The following is a 26,182-nucleotide window of genomic DNA, read 5'->3' as shown; positions in this document are numbered from 1 at the left end:
TCAATATGCATAAATGAACGAGAAATCAAGAAAACGGTGGAGTTTTAAATATATTTTTAATACAAAATAAATAAAAAAAATATCTAATAAAACGCAAACGCAGCCAGTCACCCAAAAAAGCGGCCAGCCCTACTCCGTTGTGTTTACCGCAGAGAGGATTCTGTGAACGAATCACATTTCACAGAATCTACACGAGAGGGGGGATGCGTGGACATACCGTTCCAAACGCTGCCGTATATATTTTTAAGAGAAAACATATATTTAAAATGAATCGTTTGTAAACAATTTTCATTCAAATAAACAAAATACAAACAAATAAAAATTTGCGAAAAACTAGACAACTGCTCTCACCCACTTCTTTTCTCAAAGGAACAAGGGCTTGGGAGGATTTTACTTGCGTTACACAAAGTCGCGCGTAACGCAGCAGAAGTTAGGTTGGGGTAGCAGCAGTGATGGACATTTTATTTCGCGATAACCTTTTGTTTGCTGTTGTTATTTTGTTCCGTTGTGTTGTCGCTACATAACTTAATATGCCTTTTTAGTAAATTGTTTCCGAAACTATCTAACATGTGTGGATCCGACCCCATTTTTATTTCGCATTTTTCGTTTCGCGCACACTTTTTTCTTACCTTGCGTATGTATATTTTTACTTCACCACTCCTCTTCTTCCGCGGTTACTCTCTTTGCTACTAATTACTAAATATGTAAGCATTCTATTTTTTCTCTCTTTTCTTTTAAATATAATTTATTTTTCTTTTTTTATATATTCTTAAATACAGTCAGTAACTTTGATACAGTTTTAAGCTGCAGTCCATTTTTATTCTTCTTTTTTCTCAACTCCTCGCACTCATTTTCTCTCTCTCTTACTTGCAGTCACGCACACAGACTCAGATATTCGCTCTCTTTCTCTCTCTCTCACTTTCTCTCCCCGGAGGATCTGCAACGCGCGACGACGAGTTGTTATTTTTTTCAAGTTTTCTTTTTATTCGCGTTTTGCGCCTATTGATTAGTTACTATAAATCACATTGGGTGTTTTTCGGACACTTGTTTGCTACTAGTGTTGATGTTGATTTTTTTTTTGTCTCTCTCTTTCTCTCACTCTCGTACACACGCACAAACAAACACACAAGCTCTCTCTCCTACTCCGGCGCAATGACTAAATGTAATGATATCCGAGAGTTTGTAGTCGCAGTTTGATTTTATTACACAGAAAAAAAACTATTCTTCTTTATTGACCTTTTTTACGCCACGCTCTCTCATTTTTTTTCTCTTCTCTCTCTCTCTCTCGCTAGTACTTGTTTTGCTATCCTCTCTCAATTGCTCCTACTGCCGCTCTCTTTCTCTCACACACTTTTTCTCTCGCTCTCCCTCTCCGAAACAATAGGCATTAAAAAAAAGCAAAAGAAAACAAACTAAAGAATCTCGAATAAAATTAAACAATAGGTTAATAATATTAATTAATAATGATAATAGTTAAACAAAGCAAGCATTATCTGTCCTGTCCCACTTATCTTCTTTTTTTTCTGCCGCTGGCACAAGCGTTAGCGTTTCTCCACAAACACACACACGCACACACAGTCACTCACACCGATTTTGTGGGAAAGTGGGCCCAGAGAGAGCGCGCTCCTGACTTACGAAAACAAAACAAAAAAAAAAAGATAATAATTATATATTAATATAACCTAAGCAGCTTCCGCTCGATATTGTTTGTTTTGTCTGTGGTGAGCGCATGCGTGAGTGTGTGTGTGTGTGTGGGAGAGTGTCGAGTTGCGTTGCACTGCTTGGTACACAAACATCTTTTGTGTAACAGAGATTGAGTGCGCGTGATAGACATTTTTTTGTTTTGTTTTAATGCTTGGCATTTTTTTTGTTTGTTTGCAACTTGCGCACGTCGCTCACTGTTTCTTGTTTGATTAGTATTTTTCTCTCTCTCTCTACACTTCTGACGTAGATTCTTGTTTTTGCTCGTTTTGTCCTCTGTTTAGTTGTTTAGTCACTTTTTTCCTTCCCTCTTTTTTTTTCGTTTCTCCTATACACGGTGTACTAGCGGGTGAGTGTATGTGTGAGTGTCTGTATGTGTGTTTGTGTGTATTGTGAGACATTGTTGTCAAACCCCGGGCTCGGGATGTTGCTGCTTATTTTCCGTCGTAGTACTTGGCGCTGCCATTGTTGCCACAGATTATGTCCTCCCAGGCTGTTAAGATAAAAAATAAAACAAATCAAGATTTAGTATCAATGTTTTTCTAGAAGGTCGGTACATCATTTCGAGCCAAACATTTCATTAGGGCACAAAACCAAAAAGTAAACATTCGAGATTATTCCACTATTCCACTCCATAGTACACTCCCTACATGCCCTCCAAGAATCAGATTGATAGCAAACAATTTCCTATTGAAAAAATCAAAAAAACAAAAGGGCACATAACAATGTTCACTCCAAACCAGAAAAAAAGTTCTATTGTGCCCTTTTCTTTTTCGTTAGTTTTTCGTGGTTAAGGAACTTTCTATGTTATAAAGTGAACTTTTCATACATTCTTAACACTAATTCTCTTCAAAACAAAGTTTGGTTTACGTTTCACCAAGGGTTTCTGCAGAAAAAAAAACTTCGTCGAAATACAATATTGAATACGGCCCGCGGCTGCTGTTCAGTACACTTTTGAAGAATTTCAATGTTTCACATACCTTATCTGCTCACGGTGGGTAAGAAGGGGATTATTATGCAACTTGCATGCACCTCGGAAATTCTTTCTGGAGGTTGTTGGGGGGACTATTCTGAGTCAGAAAAATCAACTCCCAAAATATTCTGTCGGTGAAAACTGATTTTATCTCGATTTGAAGTTAAAAAACCTAAAATATCACCTAAAAACTCAAAAATACGTCTAAAAACTCGGTCTATCTTTGGACAAAGATGTACATTTTCATCTAGATATCAATTTTTAGTTCACAAAATATATTCCTGACATAGTACGCCTTAAATCGATCCATTACTTGAATCCCAGCATCATCAGGAGGTGTAAAATATTGTTATTTCTAAAAAAATATTTTTAATTTGCTCTGGTAAATAACCTGTCATGTCTGAATTCAAAACTAATGCTGTAGCATCGTTGCAAACGAAATGAAGAACAATTTTGCAGAAAAAGTATGACATTTTATCCATTTACAGTAAAGTTATGTCTATTTTAGTGGGAAAATTTTTGGCAATTTTCAAAATTCTTTGATATTTAACTCATTCCTGTTATAAACAGCTACTATGATCACACTCGGAAGGATGTAACAAAAAATATAATTTGGCGGTCATTCAGGGGCTGGTTACGATGGGCATACTAAGCTAAAATTCCAAATATGAGCTTGATTAAACTTAACAGGAGCTGGCCTTTTGCTTTTGAATTTTTAATGAGATTTAACTCGTAGAAAACACTTTTTTCAAAAATGTAGATCTTTTAGTCATTTTGGCCACTGAATCGTTTATTTTCAACATCATTGGCGTGTAGGACAGATCCTTGCGGATGTTTTGGTATATAGAACATTGAATTGAAGCACTCTGGAGCTCTGTACAGGCCTTCAAAATCAGTTTTTTTTGTTTAGAAAAACTTCTCAGCAGAAAAGATAAGCGTCGCGCCATTTCATTTTGCTCAAAACTTCAATGTTATATAAGTCAAAACATCCGCAAGGATCTGTCCTACACGCCAATGATGTTTAAAATAAACGCCACAGTGGCCAAAGTGACTAAAAGATCTACATTTTTGAAAAAAGTGTTTTCTACGAGTTAAATCTCATTAAATCTAATCTAATCTAATCTAATCTAACACAAACGCAGCCAGTCCGATGAAAGCATGCTGGAAAGTCTTGCGATTAGATTACGCCCCAAGCACTTTTCTTGTCAGTATTAATAATTGCAGTACATCCGAGAACACCCGAAAATGAATTGCAAAAATTAAAGCGGCCAGCCCTACTGCGTTGTGTTTACCGCAGAGAGGATTCTGTGAACGGATCACATTTCACAGAATCTACAGGGGAGGAAGGATGCGTGGACATACCGTACCAAACGCTCCGAATCAGTTGTGGTTGGGTGTGTAAGTGTAAATTTGGCAAATAATGGGGTTCGTGGAAATGGAGAAATGGGGATTGGGAAAATGGAAGATGGAGAAGGGGTAGGAAAGATATTTCATTTAATCAATAGAATATAATTTATATTGGTATGGCATGGAAAAAACATTGCAAAAATTATGGAAAGATCTCACCAAAACCTGGATATCTTCAATAAGCAGCTTCAATCTTCATTTTTCTGCAACCGGAATTGGACACAGCCTGACGTCACCTTCTCTGGGTTCTTGATAGTTTTCAGTCGACGAACCGAATCAAATAGAATCTGCTTCCATTTAGGGGCTGTATAAGTGAAGGAACAGGCTCCGCAGGTTGCAAATAGCTTCTGGCTTTGCCGGAAAGGCTGGAACCATCAGGAAATCTTCACCGTTCCGCCATACTAAAAGGATCACGGAGAGCTTCACTTTTGTCTTCAGCCACAGAAAGATTCTCTTACAGAATAAAGTCAACCGAAGAACAAATCCGAAACCGTCGTGGAATTTTGTAAAAATTGGCCAAAAGATGCCAACGAGAAATAACTTGAAAAAAAACCCCGAAGAAAACGTCAAATTTACGGCAGCGAAAAAAAATTACGTCCAAACACGCCCATGGCTACTTCGATCTCTCGTTTTCTACGAGTTAAATCTCATTAAAAATTCAAAAGCAAAAGGCCAGCTCCTGTTAAGTTTAATCAAGCTCATATTTGGAATTTTAGCTTAGTATGCCCATCGTAACCAGCCCCTGAATGACCGCCAAATTATATTTTTTGTTACATCCTTCCGAGTGTGATCATAGTAGCTGTTTATAACAGGAATGAGTTAAATATCAAAGAATTTTGAAAATTGGCAAAAATTTTCCCACTAAAATAGACATAACTTTACTGTAAATGGATAAAATGTCATACTTTTTTCTGCAAAATTGTTCTTCATTTCGTTTGCAACGATGCTACAGCATTAGTTTTTGAATTCAGACATGACAGGTTATTTACCAGAGCAAATTAAAAATATTTTTTTAGAAATAACAATATTTTACACCTCCTGATGATGCTGGGATTCAAGTAATGGATCGATTTAAGGCGTACTATGTCAGGAATATATTTTGTGAACTAAAAATTGATATCTAGATGAAAATGTACATCTTTGTCCAAAGATAGACCGAGTTTTTAGACGTATTTTTGAGTTTTTAGGTGATATTTTAGGTTTTTTAACTTCAAATCGAGATAAAATCAGTTTTCACCGACAGAATATTTTGGGAGTTGATTTTTCTGACTCAGAATAGTCCCCCCAACAACCTCCAGAAAGAATTTCCGAGGTGCATGCAAGTTGCATAATAATCCCCTTCTTACCCACCGTGCTGCTCCATTCGATCATAAAACTTCACCAATTATCAAAATTTCCACTGAATTCCTCATTATTTCTAACTAAACAAAAGGGCCCATAAACATCATTCAAAACAACAATCCGGTGACAGCGCTTTAGTGCCCTTTTAGTTCTCTTCGAAATTGCATTTAGAAAGGGCCCATTATGAACAGCAGTTGGAAAGCTAAAAGGGCCTAATAACGAGATTTTTAAAATTATGAGTTTTATTGCGAAAATCAACATAAATTAAGAAGCAGTAAAGCAGAGTTGAGGATAATGGTGTGTTTTATCGAATCATCAGTAAAAATACCATCAGTCATGCTTATTTTTTAAATAGGAATTGAAACAAGTTGTCCATTTTTTGCAAGCGATTTTCTCGAATCGCGGTTTTTGCTTTTGTGCCCTAATGAAATGTTTGGCTCGATTTAAAAAAAAAATTCTCAAATTTTCAACAATTTAAGAGACGTGTCACACGGAAGTACGATCAATTTAATGAAAAATTTAACACGTTTGTTGGAATTCTACCGTAATTCCGATCACCTTCCCCACGACTGCATTCAAATGATTGCTGTCAAGTTGACAGTGTCAACACGCTTGAGTGTTGAGCTCAGCATTCATTCGTTTCAACTTCGTGTTCGTTCACTGATGGTCTCTTCCAAATGACGATCACGGCGCGCTCAGTCAGCGTTCAACGATCGAGTCGATGATGACAGCTAATTTTACTAGCTCATTCAAATTTCAAGGTTTTTGTTCTTTGTCATGCCGGTCATGTCTATAACATAACCAACCACACGTTTTTTTCTGACCACAATTCGCCAAAAATCGGCTATCTTTTTTATTTACCGGCGATTTTTTTTATTTACTAATATTATGAAAAATACAAAAACAAATCAGGAAAAAAATAATTTTCAAAAAACTTCAAAATTTGTATGGAAATAGAAGCTAAATGAATTGAAAAGAATTTAAAATGCATTTTCCTGCATTGAAAATCACACTTGAAAAAAAAATATTTTTAAATTTTTGCGAATTTCCGATGTACCGCAAAAAGTTTTTTTTTCCAAAATAAAAAAAATCATCGGCTCGGCAAGAGCGAGAGTGCGAACGAAAAGGCAAGCGCGAGCGTGGAGAGAAATAAACTACAAGTTCTCTTCTTTGCTCGCGAGCGAAAAAATAAACTTTCCTTCTTCTCGCTCGAATTCCAACACTGTTTTGGTGGGTGGGTGGCGTCAGAGCCAGCTGACAGTGTACGCGTCCGTCACCAAAACCATACTAGCCCATGCATTTGTGTTTGTAAGTAGCCCCTGTCGAGATTTTCTGGTGTTTAGTAGTGTTGGTAATGTTTTGGTTTCATTAAGATGGCAACCTTAGCAGAGACCTGCTGTTCTAGTAATTTTGATCTATTTGATCATTTTGGTAATTTTGGTCAACTTGGCCATTTTGATTATTTTGGTGATTTTGATCTTTTTGATAATTTTAATCATTTTGGTCAATTTGATTTTTTGGTCATTTTGGTAATTTTGATCAATCTGATAATTTTGGCCATTTTGATCGTTATGGTAATTTTAATTATTTTGGTCATTTTGATTTTTTTTGTCATTTGGTCTTTTTGATAATCTTGATAATTTTGGTCATTTAGGCCATTTTAATCATTTTGGTTATTTTGGTCAATTTTGTTTTTTTTTTGGTTATTTTTGATAATTTTGATAAGTTTGACCAATTTGGCCATTTTGGTGTTTTTGGCCATTTTGCTCTATTCGGTTATTCTGATTATTTTGGTCAATTTGATATTTTTGGTAATTTTGGTAATTTTGATCAACTTGGTTATTTTTGGTAATTTTGATCAATCTGGTAATTTTGATAATTTTGATCATTTTGATAATTTGAGTCATTTTGGCCATTTTGATCATTTTGGCTATTTTGATTATTTGGTCATTTCTATAATTCTTGTCATTTGCTCATTTTGGTCATTTTGATGAAATTGATCAATTTGATTTATTGGTTATTTTGCTAATTTTAATCATTTTGATTATTTTTGGCGATTTTGATCAATATGGTAATTTTGATAATTGTGGTTATTTTGATTATTTTGATCAATTTGATTTTTTTGGTCATTTTAATAATTTTTGTCATTTGGTCATTTTGATAATTTTGACCAATATGGTTATTTTGATATTTTTTGTGATTTAGGCCATTTTGATCATTTTGGTTATTTTGATTATTTTGGTCAATTTGATTTTTTGGTCATTTGGTAATTTTGATCAATCTGATAATTTTGATAATTTTGGCCATTTTAATCATTTTGGTTATTTTGATCATTTTGGTTAACTTGATATTTTTTGTCATTTCGATAATTCTTGTCATTTGCTCATTTTGGTCATTTTGATAACGTTGGTAACGTTGATAATTTAAAATATTTTAATAATTTTGGTGATTTTGGCCATATTGATAATTTTGGTTATATTGATTATTTGGTCAATTTGATTTTTTAGGCATTTTGGTAATTTTGATCATTTTGGTTATTTTTGGTAATTTTGATCAATCTGGTAATTTTGATCATTTTGATAATTTTGGTGATTTTGGCCATTTTGATCATTTTGTTAGTTTTGTTATTTTGATTTTTTTTTTGGTCAATTGGTTTTTTTTTTGTCATTTTGATAATTTTTGTCATTTCAATCATTTTGGTTATCTTGATCAGTTTGGTCAATTTTATTTTTTGGTAATTTAGATAAATCTGGTAATTTTGATAATTTTGACCAATTTGGCAATTTTGGTCATTTTGGTTATTTTGATTAATTCGATTTTTTGGTAATTTCGATAATTCTTGGTCATTTTGATTGATTTAATAATTTTGGTGATTTTGGCCATTTTGATTATTTGGTCAATTTGATTTTTTGGTAATTTTGATCATTTTGGTTATTTTTGGTAATTTTGATCAATCTGGTATTTTTGATCATTTTTGCCATTTTGATCAATTTGTTATTTGTGTTATTTTGATTTTTTTGTCAATTTGATTTTTTGGTCATTTTAATAATTTTGGTTATTTTGATCATTTTGGTATTTTTTTTTTGTTATTTTTGGTAATTTTGATAAATCTGATAATTTGACCAATTTTGCCATTTTGGTGATTTTGGTCATTTTGATCATTTTGGTTATTTTGATTAGTTCGATTTTTTGGTAATTTCGATAATTCTTGGTCATTTTGATTAATTTGATAATTTAGATCATTTTGATAATTTTGGTGATTTTGGCCATTTTGACCATTTTGGTTATTTTGATTATTTGGTCAATTTGATTTTTTGGTCAGTTTGGTAATTTTGATCATTTGGGTTATTTTTGGTAATTTTGTTCAATCTGGTAATTTTGATCATTTTGATAATTTTGGTCATTTTGGCCATTTTGATCATTTTGTTTTTTTTTGTTATTTTGATTTTTTTTTGTCAATTGGATAATTTTGGTGATTTTTATCGTTTTGGTTATTTAAATTATTTGGTCAATTTGATTTTTTGGTAATTTTGGTTATTTTGGTTATTTTTGGTAATTTCGAAAATAATCAAAATAACCAAAATGATCAAAATGCCCAAAATCACCAAAATTATCCAAATGATCAAAATTACCAGAAATTTTGATCATTTTGGTAATTTTGAATATTTTGGTCAATTTGATTTTTTGGTCATTTTAATCATTTTGGTTATTTTGATCATTTTGATCAATTTTATTTTTTGGTTATTTTTGGTAATTTTGATAATTTTTACCCTTTTTGATCATTTGAGGTTTTTTGATCATCAATTTGATTTTTTGGCCATTTTGGCAATTTTGATCATTTTGGGTTATTTTGGTAGTTTTGATAATTTTGGCCATTTTGTTCATGTTGGTCATTCTAGTAACTTGGATCATTTTGGCATTTTGATATTTTTGGTTATTTTGATTTTTTGATCATTTAGGTCATGTTGATCGTTTTGATAATTTTGGCCATTTTGATCTTTTAGGCCATTTTGATCATTCTAGTAACTTTGATCATTTTGGTCATTTTAATATTTTTGATCATTTGGGTAATTTTTGGGCATCAATCATTCATATTTTTGGCCATTTTGATAATTTTGGTTATTTCGATAATTTTTATCATTTTGATAATTCAGGGGCAACGTTTGGAAAGAGCGCTTAAGCATTTGGACAGCTGCAACTATTTTGCAATTTCCCATAGCAATTCGCAACTATTTTTTAAAAACGCATAGAGTTAAATGGTAGCTGGGGAGGTCAGCTTTTGTTTCCCATTTCGAGTTTTGAGAAAATGATACCTGATGCTTAAGAAATGGCAAAATAGTTCAAACTGTCAAAATGCTTATCCGGCCTTTTCTCGTGCAGCTCTAGAATTCTGGTAAAAGAGTTATCTAAAGATACGTTTACGTATACGAAAAAGATTGAGGTTAAATGGCGTGCTAGTGTGCGTGAGAGCGGACTTAGATAACTCTATTTGGATCGTTTTGATGATGTTGATAATTCTTGGTCGATAATGTTGGTAGCTCGAGCCATTTTGGTAATTTTGATTATTTTTGGCATTTAAAGTAATTTTGTACATTCCGCACGTTTTGGTTTTTTGGTATGTTCAGTCATTTTGATAATTTTTATTTTAATTTTTTTCATTGAAGTTAATTTGTGGTATTTTCAATGCATATTCCAAAAATGCCATAAAAACATAAAAAAGATAAAACCATCCACTTTAACGACCAGATCTTTTGCGGTCTCTACTGCAAGTTTCTGCTTGAACCTAGGAGTCCAAAGGCTTGCATGGGGAGAGCACCCAAACCTATTTTTACTCCAAGGAACCTTCCACTCCAGGGTTCGAACTGACGACCCAGAGATTTCCTAAAATGTGTCCACGTGGTTTATGGGTGGTGCCTATAGCAGGCATGCCAGATTTTGAAGATTTTCGGGCACATCACAAAAACGCAAATGAGTTTAACTTGTTGGCAAAATAATATTTTACAAATCTGTTTTTGGCAAAAGAAGCAAAACTTTGTTATCTTTTTCGTGAGTAATAAATTTAATTAAAAATCGTCGAATAACATGGCAAAACAATACGTTTGAGCATTGAGCCTGTGCTCGAAAATCTTCAAATGTGGTATCCCTGGCCTATAGCTAGTTTGCTATAAAATCAAGGTTAAAAATCGTGACGCGACGACAAGAATGTGTTCAACCATGTTTCTGGAAGTGTTGAAATCAATGCGTCTTAGGGAGCGTACTTTTATTACGTAACGCAGTTGGGGGGAGGGGGGTCCGTGCTAGTTGCTTTCAGACAATACAGATTTTTCCCAATATGACCCCCCCTCGCAAATGGTACCTACCCATGCCGACAAAGTTGACAATCTTGTCGTGGTTGTGGTTCGTCTGCAGCTGCTCGGGCGCAATAAACCGCAGATTAATCTCCTTGATCTTCTCCCGGATTGGCTGCTGACTTTGCTGTGGTTGCGCCGGCACGTGCTGCTGCGCTTGCCGCTGCGGCTTTGGCTGGTACTCGAGGTGGGGTGGTTCCGCCGTTACGCTCACCGGCACCGGCGCCACCACCATCGTGGTTTGGTTGTTGAGACTAGTGATGCTGTTGGGGGTGCTCGCAGCGACGGCCACGGGCACGACGGCTACCGGAGGCGGACCGGCCGGGACCAGCACGACCGGTACGGCGGCAGGCAGTGGCTGAGCGGCCGCCACCACGACCGGAATGGGCACGGCCGTGGCCACAACGGGGATGGGAAGTGGCGGCGGCGGAACCGTCATCAGCGTTGGTGGGGACGTGTTGGTGGCACTGTCGACGACGGCTGGTTGGAGCGGCTGCTGCTGGACCGGTGGTGGTGGCAAGTTGTAGTGTCCTGCGGCGGCCGCGGCAGTTGTGGTCACGACAGGACGAGCCTGTTGTCGCGCCAGCACGTGTGGCGGTGGAAGCTGCGGCGGAGGTTGCGTGTAGAGCGGACCAGGTCCGGGCAACACCATGGACGGCGGCGGCTGGTGGAACTTATGCTCGATGCTGTCCCGGTAGGTGTCTGTGGAGGAAAAAGTTTCTGAGGTCAGTTTGGAGAGTCTTTTGATAAGTTATTACTGACTTGCTGTACGACCTCACGTAGCCACAACTAAACCCGAACACTTGGAATCGGGTAAAATCTAGGAAACTGCAAGATCGCGAACGTCATGCTCTAGCGCACATTAGCCCCTCGATTGCAAACCAAAACAACCACAACCAAGTCAAGGGTACGCAACTCTCCTCCCTCCTTCAACAAGCAAACTTTGTACTCACCAGGGTCAGTTGAGTTGAGCATCTCGTACGTTTCCGGTTGCTGCTGCTGCTGCTGCTGATTGTGATAATGGTGTTGCTGCTGCGACGAGCTGGAAGAGGACGCCGACGACGGGGACGCCGCGACGGAACTGCTCGACTGCTGCATCGAGCTGTAGCCGAGGTCGGTCGACTGTACGGACGTGTTGCTCGTCGGCGAAGGAACGTTGTTGTCGACGGCGGTGCTCGGCTTCTGATAGTTCTGCTGCTGCTGCTGCTGCTCGTCCTCTGGGCAATCGCCAAACAGCAGCTCCTGGTCGATGTCGAAGCCGAAGGTGAACTCGTGGTGGTTCGCCTCGTTGGCGGCGGTGCTGCTGTCGTTCATGATGACCGCGGGCCGGTGGTTTGCGGAAGGCTGCGTTGACGCTGGGTAGTGTTGTGGTTGCTGCTGCGGAGTTGTCGCGTTCGTGGACGGGGCAAACTTTTCCTTTTTGGACCGCTTGGACGTGGTCGTCGTACCGACGTTGTTCACCGTCGAAGACGACGTCGTGCTGGTCGTCTTGGGAGTGCTGCTCTGCAGAAGTCCTGGACCGCCGTTGGTCCGGCTCGACGTCGTCAATCCGTTGTTTTGCGAGTAATCAATCTCTGCGGCGTGCTCAATCAGCACCGGGTTGCTGGTGTTGTTGTTGTTGTTGTTGAGGACGTCAACCAGCGACGCCGTCTGGCCGAAGGTCGTGCCAGCAACATTCCGCGCGTTGTTGATCGATTCGACGTCGTTGGCTGGTGTCGTCACCGCTGCGACTGCAGCCTCCTTCTTTTTGGATTTTTTGGCACCGTTCGAAGCGTTGTTGTTGTTGTTGGTGGTGGTGGCGGTGACGCTGCTGTTTGCGGCTGTGACTGGATTCGTGACTGGGGGAACCGATATCAACGCAACGGGACTCGTCTTCCCGGCGGAAGCTGACTTGGGCTCTTGCAGGGTGCTGTTGGCAGTAAGGGTGGTGGCCACAGGCGCGGCGGCAGCCACCGTCGATGCGGTCGTCGTCGTGGTCAAAGTCGTTTTGGCCGGCTTGACAGTCTTCTCCAGGGCCGGGTAGTGCTCGTTGGAGTAGTAAATGTCGTTATTGTCGACACTCTTGGATTTGTGTAACGCCAGCTTTGAATTGCTGGTGTTGGTGCTGCTGTTGGCGTTAGCGTTGCTACTATTTACATTATGTTCACTACTAACGCTACTAACTAGTTTGCCACTGGCCGCCGTCGAGGACGCTTCTTCCGGCAGGGACGCCTTGGGCGTGGTCGCCGCCGCAATCAGCAGACTTTGCGAGTAAGTCGCCTTGTTACTTCCTAGATTGCTACTGCTGTTGGTACTACTGCTAACGCTACTAACGCTACTATTCACATACTGATGCTGTTGATATTGCTCGGATTCTGGGACTAGTTCCGGGAACGCGGATGGTGACTTGAGTGCTTGAGCAAGGTCCTCGGGGCTGGTCGCCTGGACCGGAGGCCACTTTTCGACACTGTCCAGCGGGGATGTGTTGGTGTTATTGCTGCTGCTGTTGCTACTGTTGGAACCTCCGCCGCCGGCACCCGGTAGATTGTTGTTGACGCGATCTGCGTGCGGGATTCGGGCCGCAATGTCTGCGTACGAGACGCCAACGGCGCCGCCCTGCTTCTGCTGGGACGAGGGTTGTTGCTGCTGCTGCTTCCGCGAGGGCTCGATGGGCAGCGACTGTACCGAGTCGACATCGCTCGAGTCGGATTTTTCCGACGGAGGCATCGAGGAGGTTGATTTCCTTCGCGAAACGTCACTTCCGCTGGTCAGCGAGTTCATGTACGCGTCCCGATCGTTGGCAAAGCTCTGACTCGTCTGATACTTGCCACCGGAGTTCGCCGATCGTGAGCCACCTGCCGAGTTGTAACTCTGACCTGCGCCCAAATGCCGTCGATTGTTCGAAACGCCACCGTATCCGGACGTCCCACCGGCCATTCCCGAATCTTCCGCAAACAAACTCTGAGCTTTTTTCTTCATCTTCTTCTTCTTAATCACTACGTGGAACTCGGCGGCCTCCACGGCCGTTCCTCCCGACACTCCACCAACCGCCGACAGCGATTCCACCGACATCCGTAACGAATCGCGCTTCTTGCCCAGGTTGAACGAAGGCAGGGCGGCGGCTGGCGGTTCACTCGCGTGTTCTTTGGCCTCTCGTTTCTTCGACGACGCAGATTTCTCCTCCTGCTGCACATGCTGATCCTCAAGGTAGGCCAGCTCTTCCGTGCCCCACGAACGTCGCTCGCCTCGTTTGTTGTTTGCGGAACCTTCCTTGGAAGAGTTCGACGAAGTCGTCGAAGACGACGACGCGGACGAATTGGAGGACGTCGTTTGGTGCTGCTGACTTCCCTTTTTGCCTGCCTTTCGAAGCGTCACCGTTTCCGCAACTTCCGGCTTCTGTGACGAGGTCGTCACTTCCATCTCCTGACTCTGCTGCTCGTCCTCGGCCTGCTGCTTCTTCCGGCTGCAGCTGCTCAGCTCTTCCAGCGAGTTGCTCTTTTTCAGTTTGGCCTTTTCCTTCTTTTTCTCACTCTTCTTCTTCGGGGCCTTCTCTTCCGAAACACCATTCTCAACGGCCCCACCAGCACCGCTAGTGGAACCGTTTCCATTCCCGTTACCCCCACCCCCACCTCCACTCACTTTAACAACGGTACCGTTCTTCGGATTGACCCCACCACCCCCCTTCCCATCGATGTAATTCACCAGCTCCTCAATGTTCGTCTCCTTGCCCCGCCAGCCGGCGATATTCTCCGGTATCACCAGCACCGTGTTCCGGTCAGACTTGTTATTGCGCTTCTTCTTGCCACCGCCGGCGGTCGAACTGGCCCCACCACTGGCGGAGCCGCCACTGACCGTGCCGAGGACGCTCCCAACCCCGCCGCCACTATTGCCACTGGCCCCGGCGGCCATCCCTACGGCTGCTCCTGCCGCGACGGCCGCGGCTGCTGCCGACGACACGGCCGAGGAAATGGCCGAGCTCGTGACCGTTGCGGCCGACGAGGACGAACCGGACGAACCACCGAGCAGACTGCTGTTGAACTGCTGCACCGAGTTGCCGTTTTCGTCCAAATATTTTGGCTGCAAATGAAGAAGACGGAATAACAGGTTAGAACAAACCGTAACGGACCCCACACCCGCAATACTGACCCCCGCGTAACTTACTTGCGAAATCATCTGGCTAAAGTTCTGCGTGGTGATGTACTTGGCGTTGTTGGCGGTGATCATCACATGCTTGGGGTCTTGCTTGCTAACGCTGCTGCTGCCACTTCCCCCTACGCCCCCTCCCCCTCCCGCGTCGCTGGACATGAAGCACTTGACGGCCTGGTAGCTCGAACCCAGCTGGATCGGCGTAATGTCCACGCTCTTGTTGCTCTCGAGCAGGGGCAGCGGGACGGTCTTGTCGACGTGGTGCACCAGCGACGGTCGCACCGTGGACGACGGCTCGCCAATCTCCAGCTTGGCGTGACTAGTGTAGCTGGTCGTGGGGAAGCGCGGAATCTTCTTCAGCGCACTGCACGCACCTCCAACCCCCGAAGCACCGTGAACTCCCCCGGAAGAGCTGCTGCCTCCGCTTGTGGTCGTGCTACTGCTACCGTACGGATCCCCCATACTTCCGTCCAAATCGTCCAGCCCCGAATCGTACAGGTTCTGCTGCAACGCGTCGTTGTCCAGCAGTCGCTGCGTTTCGTCAGATTCCAGCTCGCCCATGTCGATGACGGTGTGGCCAGCCGCCGCTGCCGCTCCCATGCAACCCCCATCAATCAGGTGAGATTCCGTGTTCTTCATGCCACCGCACAGCCCCGCCCCACCAGCCGCTTCCGCCACGGCCTCAATCAGTTCCGCGGCTCCGGCGCTCGTCAACGGTGCCGTCAGGACCATCGTGCCGTAGTCGCTCTTCGCTCCGCTACTTGCGCCGTCCCGCTTCTTGAACTTGGTAATCGTGGTCCCCCCACCGGCCGACGACGAAGAATCGTTGAAGAACGAACACTCGACGTTGACGTTGCTCGGCAGGCTGCCCCCTTCGCGTTGCCGCGACGAAACCGAACTCGTGTAGCGTTGCTTTTGCGTGCGCGGGTTGTTGATGACGCGGTCGCCACCGCCCGGCCCGAACGAACTGCCGCCGTGGTGCCGCCGGGACATCTGGACGCCCAACCCGCCCAGGTTCGTGTAGAAATCGGGCGCGAACGGAAACTCCGAGTAGCAGTCGTTGAGGCCGGCCTCCTGGAGATCCTGCAGGGAACCGCCCTGCGTGGGTCGGCCCGAGGCCCGCTTCGAGTGGACCGGCCGGCTTGTGAACGGGAAGTTTTGCTCCTGGTCTTCCTTCTCCGTTTTGTCAAGAAGTTCCTGCGGAAGGGTGGGTGAGAAAAAAAAAATATTATGATTTCGATGAATTGAAAAACAATCCCAAAAAGCAATGGTTGAATCCATTCACAGTTTTTTTAGGGCAATCTTTTTCGAAATCAAAAAAAAATTTGTCTTATGATGCGTGTTTCAATTACGAAAATTTTGATACCCAAATAGTATAGGTAATCGCTCAAACTTTTGAGTAATCGGAGTTTTAGTGAAAAAACGTTACATAATCCACTCCACCTTTAGGTGATTGGTGCCTTCCTCTCATTTATAGTGATTCCAACCCCCCTAAAGTGTCCACATGTTTATGGATCTCCCCTAACGTTCGCAGCACCTAAGAGGTCCTAATTAAAATAAGTGATGAGTAAAAAAACAGACTACCTACAGACTTTTTGTCAAGATTATACAGACACGGCCTTTGAGGAAAATGGCATCCCTCCCTACACGGCTTTTTTCGTGGCGATCAGACCCGACCAGTTGAAGTTATGTGAATTCAGACCTTTTTTTAAACTGCTTGTAATTTAAGATAGGTAAGTCAGATCTGTGCGTGGCCGAATGGTTACGCTGTCCGCTTTGTAAGCGGATGATTCTGGGTTTGATTCCCATCTGCTGCAACTTTCCATCGGATGAGGAAGTAAAATGTTATGCCTTTAAGTCATTCCAGGTTTAGGAGTTGTCTCCATGCCATTAGTACAAACAACACACCAAACCAAGCCTACTCCGGTGGAATCGCTGGCGGCGGTTGGACTCGCAATCCAAAGGTCGTCAGTTCAAACACTGGGGTGGGAGGTTCCTTGGAGTAAAAAGAGGTTTGGGTGCTCTCCCCATTCAAGCCTTCGGACTCCTAGGTTCGAGCAGAAACTTGCAATAGAGACCACAAAAGACCCGGGGGTCGTTAATGTGGATGGTTTGATTTTGAAGTCAGATCTTGAAAATTCTTACTCCACCTAAAAGGTCTTCTCATATGCTTTCTAAAAATGTATAAAATGTGAGGGTTTCATGGAAAAACCACCCTTTTTACCATAATTTTAATTTAATATGAAGCAGTTTTTTTAACATAACTTTTTGAATACATGATAAAACTGCATGAATTTAAATAGCAGCTTAGGGGACGTCAAGACGGATCGATTAAAACCATTCCGGCCAAAATCGGTTGAGCCTGTGCCGAGATATTCCAGTGACATTGATTTGGTACACAGGTCTACATACAGCCAAACACACAGACATTTGCTCAGCTGGTGATTCTGAGTCGATATGTACAAATGAAGGTAGGTCTAGGAGGTCTAATTAAAAATTTCATTTTCCGAGTGATTTTATAGCCTTTCCTCAGTAAGGTGAGGAAGGCAAAAAAAGTTTTTCTCGTTTTCGTCTTTTTTCAGTTTACGCGTCTTAAAAAAAGATTTCATTATTTTAAGTTTTTCTACAACATTTTCAAATCAATTCAATTTTGAAATCTTATACTATTTTAGGCCTAATTAATCACCTTTCATTTGCATAAAAAAAAAGCTAAAATCGATCAAAATTGTGCGAAGTTATGATTTTTTTTTGAAAATGTATTTTTTTACGAAAATTGCCCACCCTAACTATGGGTTACATCGGATAACTTTTTTCGATTCCTGCTGTTTTCGTGGGGAATTGCTGAACAAAGAAAATGTCAAACACAGCCAAAGTTGACCTCCTAAAAAAATGCACCAGTCACAAAAAAAAAACAAGTAAAATTTACAACCTTAATTTTTTATTCAAATTTAAAGGAATTCTTTTTAGAATGCTTTTTTAAAAATCAAAAAATGAGTTGGAAAATTTTTTTTTTACGAATTTTTAGATCGAAGAGGGGACCACCCTAACGAAATTCGAAAAGTGTCTAAAGGAGGTATTAGACTATGACAAATACGCCCTTTTTCGTGTTTGACATTTTGCCAAACTCGCAAAGCAAAAAGTATGCAGTCTGACGTTTCTACAAAGAAAGGCAGACAAACAAAAGAGCAGGCCAACTGTCAAAAATGTGAGTTTGTTTGTCATATTGTAATAGCTCCCTGACTATATGATTTTTATCATGTATTTTTTCCCGCTGAATCTGCTCGCGTGGTAGGTAAAACTGCAAGCTTAAAAATTCGATACCTCAAGAGATTTCAATTCGCCCAAAAAGAAAAAAATAGTCATATGTAAAATCGTCTGGGGAACACGATGATGAGAATTAAATCTGGCTTTTTTTTTCAAAAAGGTCCAATAAACCAAATTTTCAGTTTTTGCTTTTTTGGTTTTTTTAATACCCAGACTCAATGCGGTTTCAAAAACACCCAAAAAGCAAAAACTGGAAATTTGGTTTATTGGACCTTTTTTTTTTTAAAAAAAAACTTCAGAAAGATTTATGTGAATCCTGCTCGGTGAGAGCAATTTAGAGTTCCGTGAAATCCGCGAAGATTTATCCACACTGTTTTTTATGTACAGTTGAGGTTGGGGCGAAATGACCCATAAATGTCTCATTAGGGTGTAATATCACAACAATCAGGCTCCACAACGCTTATCCCACTGTTTGGTGTGGTTGTATTAGACCCTCATCCGGAACAATAATCCAACACGGGAGATACCATGTCTTCATCTTTTGATGAGTGTGTAATACAATACAGCCCAGGGCATAAGGGGGTCCTGGCCGAGTTCAAGCTATCCTCAGGGACGGGAAGGATCGTTAGTAAACACCTATCTAAAGTGCGCAAGGATCCCTGCGTCACCTTTGTGGTATAGATGTTTGTAGGGAGGTTTTGGACTCAATGTTAGTAGGAGAGGTAGGACCCTAGGATATACCCCGAAAGGTGTTGCGGGTTGCGGTTGGTTGGTTTTGCTTACCAGTCCAAAGGAAGGGGGTTCGAACCCTGCCTCCAGAGACTTTGATTTTTCGTTCATATTCATCATTCCAAGTATTTCTATGTCCTTAACTTTCTCGATGGGAGCAGATGGGAATCGAACCCAGAACCATTCGCTTACAAAGCGAACACCGTAACCATTCAGCCACGGCCGCTCCCCTTGAAAATAACCGAAAGCTTAACAATACTTATAATTTCAATGCTTGTTTCTAAAATAGGCAAACGTATATTTTTTGAAACTTCGTTTGAACAAGAAATGGCATAAACTCAAAGGCTCAAAGATAACAACTCAAAGAATTTTAAACGTTATTCTTGATTCTGTTTTATTTCAAATCAAAGAACGCTTAAAACATGATAACTGTTATTATTCTTTCAAAAAAATCGCAGTTCGCAATTATTCTTTCAAAAAAAATTAGAAATATCAGGAATTTCGTTTAACATTTTCCTATTTTTCATATTTTTAAACTTTTGCATGGCAATATCCCAGAAACTAAGGGTCGTATCAACAATGTTCAAAAAAGCAAATAGTGAATTTTCTCAGATTTTTAATTTTTTTAAAGTGGTCAAACTGTTTTCAATAAAGTTACCTAAAGCTATAACTTGAAAACTTTGCACATAATCAAAATCACACTAATGTACTTTTTGATTGAAAATTCGATTTGCAACGAAAAATTTTTGCGACCAGTATTTCGATTTTTTTTTAAATCAGTATTGATTCAAGAATTCTTAACTCGGTCGAAGATGTTTTGCCCATTCTGAAAATTTCTGAAAAGTTGGCATTTTAAAACAAATCAGAAAATAAAAAAAAATAAAAATAGTGTTTTTTTTCAAATCAAGTTTTAATGACAAAAAGTGAAATTAAAAATGACCAAAAAAAATTACCGTGTATCATTTTTTTTTCAGTGTAGTCCTTATCTATAACTTGGCCCAAGACACCAAATCGATCAAAAAATTCTTTCAATAGATACAGATTTTTGAATTTTCACATACCATTTTTGTATGGACAGCTGCCAAATTTGTATGGAAAATTATATGGACAAACTAATGATGCAAAATGGCTTCTTTGGGCATAACGAAGGCACCAAAAAAGTTTCAGCCGGATTAAAAAATACAAAAAATAAAATTAAGAAGAAAAAAAAACGATTCCGTAGAGAACTGCTCAATTTAAAATACATATATATATTTTTTACAAATTTTATAGATAATTTTTTCGCTGTCTTATTTTTGATTGTCGAGCTTAAGTATGTGATACAAACTACGCTAAAGTGATTTTTGCAATTCCGTCGTGAAACTACTTACTTTTCCTGTCATTCTTGAACGACGAAATAGCCTACTTTTCTGTACCAAAAATAGCAATATCGAATAGCTACACATTTCAAAATAAATGCTGAAAAGTTCTACTTTTCAGCACTGAAATGGGTGCTGAAAAGTTGAACTTTTCAGCACTTGTTTCGAAAAGTAACACTTTTCAAATTTTTTATTGACAAAATATATGAAAATTAGACTTAAAATTTCACTCAATGGGTGTTTTTCGAAATTGCAAAAAATGTTGTATGGAACTCGTTGCAAAACTTGATTTTTTCAGCACTCTTCGTATTTATCCAACTCGGTGAACCTCGTTGGATAAATGTACGACTCGTGCAGAAAAAATCCTCTTTTTGCAACTTGTTGTATAAACTACTATTACATTTGTTAATCCAAGATGGCGGCCAATATGGCGGTGACGAAATATTGAAAAATGTATTTTATTATTTGACAAGCAATCAACTATTCAAATTTGACTAGAATATTGTCGCAGAACTCGAATTTGATGTTTAAAACAAGAAAAAAAAAACATTTTTTTTGTTCGTGGTTCGATTATCCGAAGTCCCATACAAACCTTCGGATAATCGAAACTTTGGATAATCGAGTCTGGACTATATTGGCAACGGGTTATTACCTTTTTTCGATCTTAAGTTACTTACTGTATGACTCGAAAACTACGCTAAAGTGATTTAGGATTTTAAAAATGGTGGCCGAAATGACGATGATAAAAAATTGAAAACAAAAAAAACATTTTGTAATTCAATAGACAATTCACTTTTCAAATTTTTAGGTTGTAGAACTCGAATTTAATGTTTAAAACAAGAAAAAAATCCTGCTTCGATTATCAGAAGTCTCGTAATCGAACTTTGGATAATTGAAACTTCAAATAATCGAGGCTTCGGATAATCCAATCACAAACAACATTGTTGTTGTATTTTTTGTTATTGTTTTTGATAGTTTCATGTTTTCCCTACAAGGCAAAAATCTAGTTTTCCATGAAAATCGTGACTTATCCTGGCCAGTCTATGTCCAAATGTTTTCAAGTTGATATTTTGTGAATTGAATACATACTTTTTAAGTGCTTGGAAAACAGATTGAAAAATATTCATGTGTGTCATAATTGCTTTTGGTCGAGTACTGTTGGGGTTGAAACCCGATTTAAATTTTCAACTCGATGCTCGGTGAAAAAAGGACATTCTGACAGGTCTGCTGTGTTGGTTCTGTGTTGTCTGCCCTGTCTGGCTGACTGGCGCTACTGCGCACTTTCCTCCCGTGACAACATTGGACACACGGGTTGTGTGATGAAGAAGGGGACTCAAAAAAGGAGGAAATCATTTCCTCCCACGCACTCTCTCCCACCCACAGCACCTTCTCTCGCTTTTCACTTTTCAGAACATTCGACCAGGCAGAAAGGACACCACCAATTCTGACAGCCAGCAACTGTCTCGACTGTCAATGCTCTTGCTTCTTCCAGGATGACGGTAGGATGGTTCTCTCTGTTATGTAATCTTGCAATGGCGAGTAAGGATCTTTGTCCCCCCAACCCACCTTTCCCCTCCTCCTCATCACGCCACTACTGCTGGCCATCTTTGTGGTTTTATAGATTTTCAACCATTGCAATTTGTTTTATTTTTTCGTCGATGTCTGACAACTTCCTGGGTACTCACGTTGAACGTTGCACTCTTGTGCTCCCGATCCTTTGGACGTTTGTAGGTGATGGCTTCCTCGAGAAGCGCCTTGAGATCACTCTCCGCCATGTTATCGATCTGCGTGTGTTCCGGAAGAGAAAGAGAAGGCAAAAATTAATGCTGGAGATATTTTTGTGTTCAAGCAAAAGTGTGTTCGTTCTAAGCGATAAACTAAACTAAGCCGATGAGGCAACGTGGGAATCAGACGGTCAACCTTGCATTCAACGAGCTTTGGAGGGGCGGCCTGGCCACGACGGCGGCCGTTTCTGTTGTCGATAGCATCTTCATCGTCGTCGTCGTCGTCGTCGTCGCAGTCGATGCCGTTGAGGTCACCGCCGCCGCCACTCGTCATCGGGTGCAGTTCCGTGCGAAGGGTACAAATCACATCGATTATGTCAATCATTTCGTGAAAATTGTACACCGTGTCCATCATTTTGGGGGCAGATTCAGATTCCCAAGCGACAACAAAAATCCTCCCCCTCCGGTGGATTCACTGCCCAGTTGCAGCAGCACGTGACGACACTTTTCGACGGCCAGACATCGAGGTTTGTGTGGAGAAGAAAATGGTCCTTTTTTCACTTCCCACCTCCTCAAACTTCTTTTCACCAATCGAACACCCTCCTCCCCCGCACCCAACAAGAGGAGAGGAGTCACAACAGTATCGTATCGCGTTTCGCGGAAAGAAGCAACTATGTACAGAAAAGCTTTACGGTTCACCACAGACTGAAAACTCCCAGCAGCTCCAGGAGAACGGTGAACATCAGAATCTTCCACCTCAGTCAAGTGAGAGAGCGAGCAAGAGAGAGAGAGAGAAATGCTCTCTCTCTCTCTCAAATCCACACGACGACCTGATAACACCTCGCCTCGCACACAACTCCCCCTTTTTCAAAGCGAGTTGTTCTAGCTAGAGCAAAAATTCAAGCAGCTTCGAGCTTCTGCTCCGCGACCGCCGCCAACTTCACGACATCTTTCAAAATCATATGGTTAGGCGGAATCATGCGCACTGGTTCACGGAATTTGAGTGGATGACTGGAGCGCTGTCAGCTCTGTCAGAAGCAAATATTTACCATTTTCGAATGCTTTGTTTACCTGTGAGCAATTCTCTGAGATTTCGTTCATTCATTTTTTTTTTTGTTTTTTTTTTAATCCAGCTGAAATTTTGTTGGTGCCATTTTTGTTCGTTCATATAATTTTCCATACAAATTTGGCAGCTGTCCATACAAAAATGATATGTGAAAATTCTAAAATCTGTATCTTTTGAAGGATTTTTTTTTGATCGATTTGGTGTCTTCGGGAAAGTTGTAGGTATGGATATGGACTACACTGAAAAAAAATGATAAACGATAAAAAATAGGTGATTTTTAATTTAACTTTTGTCACTAAAACTTGATTTGCAAAAAAAACACAATTTTAATTTATTTTTTTATTTTTTGATATGTTTTAGAAGACATAAAATGCCAACTTTTCAGAAATTTCCAGGTTGTGCAAAAAATCTTTGAGCGAGTTATGAATTTTTCAATCAATACTGATTTTTTCAAAAAATCGAAAAATTGGTCGCAAAAATTTTTCAACTTCATTTTTCGATGTAAAGTCAAATTTGCAATCAAAAAGTACTTAAGTGAAATTTTGATAAAGTACACCGTTTTCAAGTTAAATCCATTTTTAGATGACTTTTTTAAAAATAGTCGAAGTTTTTCATTTTTTTTTAAATTGGGTACTAAAGCCCTATGTAAATTTTTATGTACAACGGTAAAAAAACACGATTAAAAACCATTTCTGATCACTTTTTTTCATTTTGATGCAAAAAAAAAATGACAAGACAACATTTTTACGACGGATCAACTATGGTCCCCTTGGAACGAGCTGTCAAGTAGGAGCTTTTCTGTCAAGAAGGACCGCGAGGTTAATTTTTCAAAATTGATTTAAACATCCATTTTAAACTCTTTGTGGCCGTACAAAGGGTCATTGTACTCAGAAAAATAATGTTATCGCTGTAAACAATAATATCAGCAATCTAAGCTTCATTTTAGGACCCAACTAGTGGACATGTTAGCCCACCTTTGAAAAAAATATTTTTGAAAGGCTGAGAAAATTCTCTATATTTTGCATTTTTGAACTTTGTTGATACGACCCTTAGTTGCTGAGATATTACCATGCAAAGGTTGGTCCGATTTTCAGTGTTAAAATATGAAACATTCGTGAAATTTTCCGATCTTTCAAAAAAAAAAATATTTTCAAAATTTTTAAACTAAGACTAACATTTTAAAAGGGCGTAATATTGAATGTTTGGCCTTTTTGAAATGTTAGCCTTGGTTTAAAAATTTTGAAATTATTTTGTTCGAAATGATCGGAAAATTTCACGAATGTTTCATATTTTAACATTGAAAATCGGACCATTCGTTGCTGAGATATCGACATTAGAAAATGGTGTGTTACCTAAAAATGGCTATAACTTGAAAACGGTGCACTTTATCAAAATTTCACTCAAGTACTTTTTGATTGCAAATTTGATTTTACATCGAAAAATGAAGTTAAAAAATTTTTGCGACCAATTTTTCGATTTTTGAAAAAATCAGTATTGATCGAAAAATTCATAACTCGCTCAAAGATTTTTTGCACAACCTGGACATTTCTGAAAAGTTGGCATTTGATGTCCTCTAAAACATACCAAAAAATAAAAAAAATAAAATAGTGTTTTTTTGCAAATCAAGTTTTAGTGACAAAAAATTGAATAAAAAATCACCAACATTTTTTTAAACCGTGTATCATTTTTTTCAGTGTAGTCCTTATCCATACCTACAACTTTGCCGAAGACACCAAATCGATCAAAAAATTCCTTCAAAAGATACAGATTTTTTAATTTTCATATATCATTTTTGTACGGAAAGCTGCCAAATTTGTATGGAAGAGTTTCAGCCGGATAAAAAAAAAAATAAACGAAAAAAGACCAATTCCGTAGAGAACTGCCCCTGTGCGAAAAGCAAAGACAAAAGTCGTGGACATCCAACTTTGTTCATATACATCAGGGTGACCACTAAAATCCCATTTTCAATTTCCCGAATTTTCCAGAAACTCAAATAGGCATTTCTTATCTTATGAATGATTTTAAGCAAAACAAAACTCTTTATAAAAAAAGTCAATATCAACCATAAAAAAATGTCTAAATGAATTATAACAAATCAAACTATTGACAAATTTTGTAAAATCAGAAACATAATCATTTTTGTTCAGTTAGTTAAACATGATTTTACAAAGTTCCGTTTTAAATTTTGTAAATTTTTATATTGGATTTCATAATCAGTTGTCAGTATTAAACGTTTTTATTTTTTTTTTTTTTTTTCAATGAAAAAATCAGTTTGCTAAGTTTCCAAGTTTCACCAATTATTTAATGCGAAATGTTTAAAAAGACAAATTCTTTAAACATACAGTCTAGACTCTAATATCCGAAGTTTCGATTATTCGAAGGTTTGTAAATCCGAGGTAAAATCCGAAGTTTCGATTATTCGAAGGTTTGTATGGGACTAATCGAATCACGAACAAAAAAGAAGATTTTTTCGTTTTAAATTCGAGTTCCCATTTTAGTGAAATTTGAATGGTTGATTGCCTATTAAATAATAAAATGTTTTTTTTTTAATATTTCGTCACCATTTTGGATTTAAACATTTTAAATCACTTTAGCGTAGTTTGGAGGGCATACTTATGCTCGACAATCAAAAATTAGACAAAGATTTTTTTTCGTGATTCGATTATCCGAAGTGAAATTTTACTGAGGGCTTCGGATACTCGAGCCTGGTCTGTATTTGCAATAACTAAAATGAAAATTACGTGAATATTTTTTTTTTGCAATTTAGAACGAACAAAACGATTGGATTTTATTTTCCGATAACTAAAATCAAGCTTTTTCTATAGAAATTTACCCATACTCACAGGAAGTTCAAGTAAAACATTTGTAAAAAAGAATGGAATAAATTTTGTTAAATAATTAAACATATTTACCACAAAAAAAAAAAACAAACTCCAAACTCAAGTTTACATCTTTTTTCAAACACTCAATCAATAATATGACAATGTAAAAGATAATCATAATCGAGATAATTTAACGCTGGTCATAATCGTTAAAATTAGGCTCTTTGTTCCAAGACAGATGTTAATTCTTGTTTGATATCCAAAAATAATAAAAAAAATCTTTTTTTTTCATAAAAAATATCAAGAATATCTGTGTCAAATGCA

At 39.4% G+C, this 26,182-nt stretch overlaps 1 protein-coding gene across 10 annotated transcripts in view; it reads right to left on the bottom strand.

The window, feature by feature from the left end:
• Positions 1–766: 766 nt before the first annotated feature.
• LOC6034914 (mucin-19) overlaps positions 767–26,182 on the bottom strand; it is a 58,326-nt gene continuing 32,910 nt past the window's right edge. For 8 of the 10 annotated variants that reach the window (XM_038265441.1, XM_038265442.1, XM_038265450.1 and 5 more), the window contains 5 exons: positions 21,932–22,030; positions 14,896–16,092; positions 11,724–14,826; positions 10,783–11,472; positions 767–2,194 (listed from right to left, as the gene is read on the bottom strand). In XM_038265441.1, coding sequence (XP_038121369.1) covers positions 2,136–2,194; positions 10,783–11,472; positions 11,724–14,826; positions 14,896–16,092; positions 21,932–22,030 — 5,148 coding nt within the window. In that variant the 3' untranslated portion in view covers positions 767–2,135. Of the gene's footprint in view, positions 2,195–10,782; positions 11,473–11,723; positions 14,827–14,895; positions 16,093–21,931; positions 22,031–22,166; positions 22,663–26,182 lie in introns of those variants that run through there. The other 2 variants (XM_038265449.1, XM_038265448.1) reach the window with 2 other exon arrangements.

This window comes from Culex quinquefasciatus, chromosome 3, assembly GCF_015732765.1.
Source record: "Culex quinquefasciatus strain JHB chromosome 3, VPISU_Cqui_1.0_pri_paternal, whole genome shotgun sequence".
Classification (NCBI taxonomy): domain Eukaryota; kingdom Metazoa; phylum Arthropoda; class Insecta; order Diptera; family Culicidae; genus Culex; species Culex quinquefasciatus.
The sequence above is the reverse complement of the archived record's forward strand: the minus strand, read 5'-3'. Positions and strand labels throughout refer to the sequence as shown.